Genomic DNA, 9,700 nt, shown 5'->3' on the forward strand with positions numbered 1-9,700 from the left:
CAATCAAGAAATAAATCAATGGCAACAAATCTACTCGTTTGTGTACATGAACACCACAGCGAGAGTAACACCATAGGAATGTGGCGGAGCAGATGGTCGTTGAGCGCAGTTTGGGACGTCTGGCTGCCGGCTGGACATGCTGCCAGAGATCGGGCCAGCCAAGGCTTCACTAAAAAAAAAAAAAAAATTAGAAGACACTGTCGGACTATAGCTGCTGTTTTTCGAAACCACTTGATGTTGCTATGTTGAGGATTTCATGCGGTGGTTAAATAATTTGTCGGAATGCAAATGGGCCCTGTGTGCTGTGTTGTGTTGTGGAGGAGGGAGGCATCAGGGGAAGCGAGGGTTGTTGCACATTTAACAGCTCAGTAGCCATTTGGTCTGTCCCTTTGAGAGAAGAGGGCAGGGGTGTGTGGAGGGAGGAGGGGACGGGTTTGGAAAAGTTGTATGCACCCCCCCCCTCTCCTCTGTCTTTGTGATGGCCCCGGGGCGGACTTGTGGTGGTGGTGGAGGGAGGGAAAGAAGAGGAGCAGAGGGGCTCATTTGCATCTTATTACCCTTCGCCTGCTGGCCTGGTATAAAACCCTGAGCAGGGCAGTAGTCCATCAGACACACGCACTGTTGAACCGAGAGACACTGAAAGACAACGGAGACTACAAGAATCAGAATATCATTATTAATGAGGTGGGAAATAAACAAGAGCATCACGAGCTGCTTTTACGTCTGATTGGAACTAACCCTTTTATTTTCCACCCGGATTTCATTTACGCTTCTCCAAGAGGAACCTTCTTCTGAGGATTACTTTACACTGTAAAACTTTTTTTGTTTATATCAGTAAGTCGTGCCTCGTATGGGAAAGTAGAGAGGCAGAAAGAAAGTTTATCTCCAGAGTTTATCTTCACCTTTCCTCGTGCGCCTCAGCTGTTCACCTTGACTGTGACATAACGGAACGCTTTTCAAACTTTCTCCATGAGTGTTTGAGCTGGGCTGCACTGACGTGTGGAGCTTTCACTGCTTGTTGAAGGGTTGTCAACACAATGGGACGCTTATGTCTGCTTCTTGTTGTCAGCCTCTCCCTGCTCACCTGCCAGGTAGGTCCAATCACAACACAGAACAATTTTAAATCTAACAAAAAAAAAAAAAAAAAAGCAGCCTGTGCGCTTTGTGTCTGGTCGTTAAGCGTAAAAGTATTGCGATTTTTTTTTTTTTTTTTGCGAAGCCATTCTGAAGTCACCTGTCGGCTGATTGTGTGCATGTATGTGTGTGTTACAGGTTTTGTGCTCCGGAATGTTTGAGCTGAAGCTGCAAGAGTTTCTCAATAAGAAAGGGGTACCTGGGAACGCAAACTGCTGTCCCGGGGGCTCCGCTTATCCGCAGGGCCAAAACCAGCAGTGCGAGTGCAAAACTTTCTTTCGGGTGTGTCTGAAGCACTACCAGGCCAATGTCTCACCCGAGCCTCCCTGCACCTACGGCGGGGCCGTTACGCCCGTACTCGGCTCCAACTCCTTTCAGGTGCCGGAGACAAACGCAGACAGCTTTACCAACCCTATCCGCTTCCCCTTTGGCTTCACCTGGCCGGTAAGTGTTTAGTGCAGGATAAGTAGCCTATTTTATTTAGTAATGCCGACAAGCCAAAAAGAGTTCAAACTAACTTTTCCTACAAGATTAAAGTTGGATTTGAAATCCACATGCATGTAACCTACAACTACTTTTAAGGGCATATTTCTTTGTTGAATATTGTGATGTTCAAAATATAGAAATCTATGGATAGATTGTGAAGTTATTACAGTCTTATTCCATTGGGACACATTAGCTTTGAAGAGTGCAAAACGCAACAGATGCTCCCAAACTACACGTTTGTGGGGGTCTTTGTCAGTGGTGTGTGAGAGAGGCTATTGTAGTGTTTCTCTACTCTTTGGTGGGATAAAACGGGGAGGGGAAGAGGGAGTGTGTATGTGGAGGGGGGTGGGGGGTGGTGGCAGTGTTTTCACCAAACGTTCCTCTCCTCCGACCAGCCGTGGTGGGAAATTTAACATCCTCTGAGTTGGCACATCATTGGCAGCGCAGCGTGAAATTCCGCCTCGTTTGGTTTTACGGCGGTGTTAGAGTGTGATAGTAGCAGGGGTGTGAAAAGGGAGCAGGTAGTAGCCCTTATTAGGCCCCTAATCAACACGCGGATTAGGCTGTGAAGTTTATTGGGAGGCCTCCTAATGGCCCTCTGCTGCTGGGCAGAGGGAGGGAGGCTGCAGGCCGAGCAGCTGTTGACTCTCTGTTTCTCTCCTCAGGGGACGTTTTCACTGATCATTGAAGCCCTGCACACTGACTCCCTGGACGACCTGACAACAGGTGGGTGACAGCTAGAGAGGCAGCAGTGTAACTCATACACAGGCCAGAGGACTAGCGGCCTCAAAGTAACATGTTTTTCATTAAGTTAGGCCAACTGCTCTGTCAATAGATTCAACAGGTAAACAAAAAGTTTGATGTGTGATTAAGATTCTTCTCCTTTTAAGCTTCATACGATTCCCTTCAAAGTAGATATCCTTGTATTAGTGTGGTCCTGTACACATGTTATCACATTATACTGATAGATCACATTATCATGTAGAAAATATAAGTCACAAACCTTGTTGATTAGGTGTTAAACTGCTAGAGAACAGCTGGGGGTTTTATTTACCTCCACATAGAGGAAAGGACCACCTACAGTTTAGTGGGGATATTTGCTGTTATCTTTATGCCCTGCTCTTATCACTGAATGGACTAATGGTGACTAACTGACCACAGCACAGGAGTGTCGGTGTCTGTGTTTAAGATAATGAAATACACCAGATGCAACATGTGCTTTCTGTGTACAAGGAGAGATCAAAATGTAAATCTTTAATCTTTAAATGAGACTTAATTAACACATCAGCATTCACCTCTTTATTAAGATTAAAATCGCTCCCCACAAAACAAATTGGTTATAAATCCATTGATTTCTTTGTTTATAAACAAATATGAAATCTTCAGCGTAAAAAGCAAAGATCTGAAATCAAGTAAGCAAATGTGATTGAGGTTTTTTTTGACAATTATGATACCTCATAACACCCCTTATGTAGCTAAACATGGAGATCATCCTTAAGGGAACATGTTTTTGTGCATTCAATCAAAACTCTGACATTAACAACAGTCATGGACTTTTGCAGAAAACCCTGAGCGTCTGATCAGCAGAATCACCACTCAACGTCACCTCACCGTAGGAGAAGAGTGGTCCAAGGACATGCAAACGAGCGGTAGGACTGAGCTGCGTTACTCTTACCGCTTCCTGTGTGACGAGCACTACTATGGCGATGGCTGCTCTGTCTTCTGCCGACCCAGAGACGACGCTTTTGGGCACTTCACCTGTGGCGAGCGTGGGGAGATCATATGCAACTCTGGCTGGAAGGGACATTACTGCACTGAACGTAAGTGTGTTTGCTTATTCATCTAACACTATCACTCAGGCTGTGTTTTGCAACAGACATATAGGCCATAAGGATCATTATAAGACATTAATTTTGGTGGTATTGCACAAGTCATTATTTAGATGAACCACATTTGCTTGTTGGATAGATAAACTAGGATCACTACAGTCATTAGAAGTAGGTGCTGACGTTTACATAGAATCTCATACCAAAATACTACTTCAATAATTGAGTAACAGTGATAAGGCTGTACATTTCTGAAAACTTAGAGAGGGATCACTTTCAGATCAAAAAATATTGTGGAAACAGTAAAAGGGGGCTATCTCACTTAGAAAAGGCAAGGGCATTTTGAAAAGTTTATGAATTAATTTTCATAGTTTATCACTTTCCTGTCTTTATTTGGTGGCTGTTTTTCACCTCCTAATGCGGAGCCCGTGTGCAACAGGCGTCAGTTAGTTATCCAATAGCACCAGAGGCTTTCATTCTGATGAGCCGCAGTGGCTCCTCAGTAATTCACACGCCGCGTGCCTTCCATTAGACCACTGGGGCCTCCTCGCCCCCGAACCTCTACCCTGATTGGCCAAGTGGGGGTCCTGTATTGTTGTGGCCCAGGTCGGTGATTGGCCAAGCGGGGTTGTGTATTGTTGCGGAGGGGGCAGCTGCTTGGTGAGAGGAGACAATGGAGCAGCTGTCTGGTGGTTAGCTCCACACAGACCAGCTGGCCCTAGGGGGAGGAGGAGGAGGGTAGTGAGGAGAAAGAGAGACGGGAGGAGCGGAGGAGGGAAAAGGAAAATGTGGAAGAGAGGAGAAGAAGGAGAGAGGAGGAAGAGAAAAGAGGGCATAGGGTAATAAAAAAGGAGAGAAGGATCGGAAGAAGGTGGGGAGATCAGAAGTGGTCGGGGAGAAGGGGGAGAGGAGGAGAGGGGCCAAGGGTGAGAAAAGAGACTTCTGACCCACAGTCAAGGGGAGAAAGGAGGCTTTGTGTGGGATGCTTTTTTGTTTGAGATCAACCATGTAAAAGAGAGGGTTTGTTGGCTGGTTCCCCTTTTAGTTGACTCCCTTTGGGCTGTCAATGCTTTTAAGGTGACATTTTCAGTAACTTTTGTGGAATTGAAGGGTCAAATTTTCAGCCAGTGGTCAGGAATGACCTGATGACCCGGATTACTCTCAAAATAAATTTTCTAACTTTTGACAGCTGAGTTTTGGCCCGAATGTCTCTAACCATCAAATAGGAGCCACAAGCATCTTTCTGGTTTAGACTTGGCAGGGATAATAAAAAAAAAGAGTGTGGAAAGACAGCAGGTAAAGAACTTGGTAAGACAGACAGCCAACCAGACAGACTGAAAGCCAGGCAAACAGATAAGAATGTCCGGGCGCCGACCAGACAATCAGACAGCAGTTTGAAAAGGTCCTCTGTGAATGGGAGACTGATGGAGGGCAAACACATGTTTCCAGCCCTAGATTTCAAATGTTTGACCTGTCATTATTTGCTCCCTGCAGCGATCTGTCTTCCTGGCTGTGATGAAGAGCATGGCTTCTGTGAAAAACCTGGAGAGTGCAAGTAAGTTATGAAACGATTAAAAGTCATGTTCAGGTCATTGTTTCTGTGTTTCTGTTATGAATAGTGTTTAATGAATGTTGTGTTCATAGGTGTCGTGTGGGCTTCAGTGGACGTTATTGTGACGACTGTATACGTTACCCGGGCTGCCTCCATGGCACCTGCCAGCAGCCCTGGCAATGTAACTGCCAGGAGGGATGGGGTGGGCTCTTCTGCAACCAGGGTGAGTTCACTGAGAGATGAATTGCTACTTGTGGACAAAATCAGCCCCCGTCGTTTCATATTTAAAGTGTAGTGTTTCTAAATGTTGTTCCCTGTTGATGTCCCCAGATCTGAACTACTGTACACACCATAAGCCCTGTCTTAATGGAGCCACCTGTACCAACACTGGCCAGGGCAGTTACACGTGCTCTTGTCTGCCTGGGTACACAGGAGCCAGCTGTGAGCTCCAGGTCAACGAGTGCTCTGGAAACCCATGTCGTAATGGAGGCAGCTGCACTGTAAGTATCAATCAACACTTACGTGTCGATAAAAACAAGTATAGTCACACAATCTGAGTGTAACTACTTTTTTTTCAATACAGGACAATGATAATGGCTATAAGTGCACCTGCCCACCTGGTTTCTATGGCAACTTTTGTGAGTTAAGTGCCAATACCTGTGCAGATGGGCCTTGCTTCAATGGGGGGCGTTGCGCTGACAACCCTGAGGGAGGATACTTTTGTCAGTGTCCAATGGGATATGCTGGCTTCAACTGTGAGAAGAAAATTGACCACTGCTCTTCTAACCCATGTTTGAATGGTATGTTGTGCTCTGTGTTTACAAGTGTATCTACACCTGCAATTATCCAAACCTACAATAAAAGACTGGAGACTAATCCATCATCTTTGTTCTACAGGTGCAGAATGCGTGGATCTGGTGAACTCCTTCCTCTGCCAGTGTCCTGAGGGATTTTTGGGTCCTAACTGTGAGGATAGTGTCAGCATCTCTGGGTACTGTCTGACCTTCCCTTGTCAGAACGGTGGGACGTGTCAGGAAGGAGTAAATGGATACACTTGTACCTGCCCCCCAGGTATGGCAGCACTCAATCAATTTGGCTTGGTTTTATGAAGTTTACATCAGATGTTCTAGACCCTTAATCTCTGCTTCTTCTGCAGGATACACAGGTGAAAATTGCAGTTCCCCTGTCTCTCGCTGCCATCATAGCCCCTGTCACAATGGAGCCACCTGCCATGAGCGTGGCGGTCGCTATGTGTGTGCCTGTGTGCCTGGTTACGGCGGTCACAACTGTCAGTTCCTCTTACCTGAGGTTCCCTTAGGTCAGCCGGTGGTTGACGGACCAGATCGGAGATATTCCCTTGATGGGGAAATTGGTGAAGAGGATGATGATGGCAACAGTGATTTCCCCTGGACCGCTGTGTGCGCTGGGGTTTTCCTTGTTCTTGTGATCCTGATAGGCTGCTCTGTCCTGGTGGTCTACATTCGGGTCAAACTGCAGGAGCGGCACAGTCACCACAGTGACAGTGTCCATAGCGACAGCCATGAGACAATGAACAACATGACTACCACTAACAACTGTCTCCGCAGCGACAAGGAACTTGGTTCACTGATGACAACATCTATTAAAAACACCAACAAGAAGGTAGAATACCATTCAGATCTTGCGGGGTCATTGGGTGGTCTTAGTGGCATCAGTGGACTTAACGGGCCAGAGAAGAACGGCTTTAAGACTCGCTATCCTAGTGTGGAGTACAACCTGGTCCATGAGCTGCGGCCTGAGGAGCTGTCGCTGTGTAAAGATGAGGGCCATGAAGAGCCGGAGGTTAAATGTGAGATCCTGGTTGACTCTGACTCAGAGGAAGGATACAGGAAAAGACATAACAGGTAAGCAGCTGTCAAAAACAATGCTCATTTTATATCCTGCATACCTTAAACTTAGCTACCTTGTAATGTTTTTGTGATAGACAGCAGTTCTTATCCTCTTTGTTCTTCTTGATCCCACAGTGACGCATCAGAAAAGAAACAAACAGAAGAGTCACCGAGCTGCAGTCAAGCAAAATATCAGTCATCCAGTGACTTGAACAATCACGCAGCAAGTGATCTTAAATACACATCCACCAGTGACATAAAATACCAGCCAACAAGTGATGTTGACTACCACAGTCCCAATGACAGCAGGCACCATTGTACGACAGACACCAAATACCAGTCCGTCTACGTCATGTCAGACCAAAAAGATGAATGTATCATTGCAACAGAGGTGAGAACAGCAGGACAAAAGTTTCTGCATTGGAAAATATAAAGATAAATCATAACTTCCTCACAGCGTTCATTACAAAAAATGACGATTCTTTTTTCTCTGTATTACAGGTATGATACAAGTCTAGACCAGACCAGATCAGACCAGATTCCTCTGGTTGATGGCGGTCCGCAAAAACCAGCCCTGAGCAGTAGAGCTCAGCTTGTCTCCAGGAGGTTTTACTCCTGCTGTTTGCTGCTGTTCCCTGGGATTTACCAGAGGACTCGAGCCAAGATGCTACTGAGCCAGTGCAGATTCAATTCCCACTTGGCAAGGACTTAGTACTATAGTAGTACTATGGGTGAATACTGGACATTTGTGACCCTCAATGGATCATGGTCTTTTGCTGACTCTACTACAGATGAAGTACCAAAAGACAGTGCTGAATGAATACTGAGGTCCAAAGGTGGCTGCTAGAGGACGGTTGCATAATTGAGGAATATTCTGCTCATACCAGGATGAACTCTTCTCTCTTGATTTGGATGTTGACCGATGATATTGTAGTACCTTGGAGTACTGATTGAATGAACAGTGTAGTACCTTTGGTGTACTGAGAACTTTTGAAGTACTGTTGTAGTACTGTTATGTGTTGTGGTTTTACAATGCAGGTAAAAGCTATCGTAGATAGAGGACAGTTCATGTTCTGTACAGTGCTGCAGAGTAAAAGATGAACTACAAGTGACAGAATAAGTACTGTAACATCAATAGTACTATAGATGCTGCAGTAATAAATGTATTCATTAAATCAGTCTTAATTTGAGCTTTCGAGTCAAAAGACAAATACAGTGGCAAACAGTTGAACTACTGAAAAGCTGTACATCTTTGGCTCTGCAGCATTGACAGTGACAGTGTTGGCTGAGCTGGTTCTCAGCAGGTTACAAAGAACTGAGGACTCCGGTAGTGACTGCAGATCGATCCAACATGGATCCTGTTGGGCCATACTGGCCCCTGACCCTGACCTGAAGGTTGTGATACACGGGGTAATGTTTTGGGCAGAACATATTAGAAACACAGCAGTCAAAATGAGAGAACAAATAAAGAGACAAGAGACTTGAGAATAAATCAGAAAAAAATGAAGAATTTGTGACCATCTTTTTTTAAACAAAATACCTTAAAGAGTTAAAAAATCTTCCTTAGCTCTGATGATGCTGTTGTGTTTCCAAGGAGGCAGAGCTATTAAGGACTAGTCTTAACTGCCAAGACCTCATTGCACTATGGAGATGTGTGTGTTTATGTGTGTATGAGTGTGTGTGTACAGAAGAGTTGATGCCTGTGTGTGGTGTCATCATGTATTCACTGCCAACTCCCATACCTATCACTCCAAGTCTTCCACTATTAGCCAATTGAAAGACACCATCACCCTGCCCATTGTTTGTTAGGATCATTTATTTTTATTTTATTTGTTATCTAAAGAAAGATGTATTCTTTTAATTAAATTATGTAATTATTTGTGTTACACTCTGTTGTGATGTTTTTGTTAAACCTGTTATAATTTATGTTGGATTGTTTTTATTGGAACATAATGTATGTATGTATGTATATGTATGTATGCATGTATGTGTTAGGCACTTGAGACCCCTGTGAACTGTGTTGTATTTAAGAGAAAAGTCTTACGTACAGAGCCTGTCATTTTTATTACTGGAAAACAGCGCAATATTTTTCCAAAATAAAAGAGGAATGAAATAATTAACATCTTCTGTTATATTTTTTATGGAGGTGACTTATAACTGTTAAATAATTTAAAATATTGAGACAAACTTCAAAGTGGACAAAACTAATCGTCCACCTATGTTCAGTGGGAGTTTGGAATCGTCACAAAAGATGTAAAACATTAGCAAAAAACTGCTCCCATACACAGACATTTTTAAGTTTGCAGTTGCCTTAAGGGTAAATCAGTCAAATTCAAGCGGAGGGATTTGTTGAAGCTAAGTAATGATGTTTTGGTATTTGCTTGTGTGTGTGTGTGTGTGTGTGAGTGAGTGTGTGTGTGTGTGTGTGTGTGTGTGCGTGCATGTGTGTGTGTGTCCGTCTGACGCAGCAGAAGACTGTCTCCTTGTGGAACCACTAAATGAGACAAAGACACACCCCATAATCATAGACCGCTTAGCTGGCCTCCTCTGAGGCCCGATCCATCTCTTTGTGTGTGAGTATTTGTGTGTGTGTGTAAGTGTGTGTGTGTGTGTGTGTGTGTGTGTGTGTGTGTGTGTGTGTGTGTGTGTGTGTGTGTGTGTGTGTGTGTGTGTGTGTGTGTATAATCATATACTTGTGTATGTGTGTATGAGACAAAGAGAAAAATAAAAAGTGTGTTTCCTCAAATGTGACTGATGGAACACATGTTTATCTATAATCTGAATCTCAATGTGTAAATGTCTTTTTCTATTGGACTACCTAAATTAGTATCAGT

At 44.3% G+C, this 9,700-nt stretch overlaps 1 protein-coding gene across 1 annotated transcript; it reads left to right on the top strand.

Annotated features, from left to right (window-relative positions):
* The first annotated feature begins 610 nt into the window (after window positions 1-610).
* Window positions 611-8,982, top strand: dld (deltaD). The gene is made up of 12 exons (XM_061040087.1): window positions 611-1,091; window positions 1,273-1,578; window positions 2,286-2,346; window positions 3,183-3,440; window positions 4,941-5,001; window positions 5,091-5,221; window positions 5,329-5,498; window positions 5,582-5,798; window positions 5,896-6,069; window positions 6,155-6,881; window positions 7,002-7,257; window positions 7,368-8,982. The coding sequence occupies exons 1-12, from the start codon at window positions 1,038-1,040 to the stop codon at window positions 7,371-7,373; spliced, it is 2,421 nt and encodes an 806-aa protein (XP_060896070.1). The 5' UTR covers window positions 611-1,037; the 3' UTR covers window positions 7,374-8,982.
* The last annotated feature ends 718 nt before the right edge of the window (window positions 8,983-9,700 follow it).

The sequence above is a fragment of the Labrus mixtus genome, chromosome 1, assembly GCF_963584025.1.
Source record: "Labrus mixtus chromosome 1, fLabMix1.1, whole genome shotgun sequence".
Taxonomy (NCBI): Eukaryota; Metazoa; Chordata; class Actinopteri; order Labriformes; family Labridae; genus Labrus; species Labrus mixtus.

What these genes read in the sequence shown, in the direction of transcription:
- dld (XM_061040087.1), top strand. Translation starts at nt 1,038, where the DNA reads ATGGGACGCTTATGTCTGCTTCTTGTTGTCAGCCTCTCCCTGCTCACC. An exon ending in GGGACATTACTGCACTGAAC is followed by an intron (nt 3,441 to 4,940) that starts GTAAGTGTGTTT and finishes TGCTCCCTGCAG; the next exon opens with CGATCTGTCTTCCTGGCTGT. An exon ending in GTAATGGAGGCAGCTGCACT is followed by an intron (nt 5,499 to 5,581) that starts GTAAGTATCAAT and finishes TTTTCAATACAG; the next exon opens with GACAATGATAATGGCTATAA.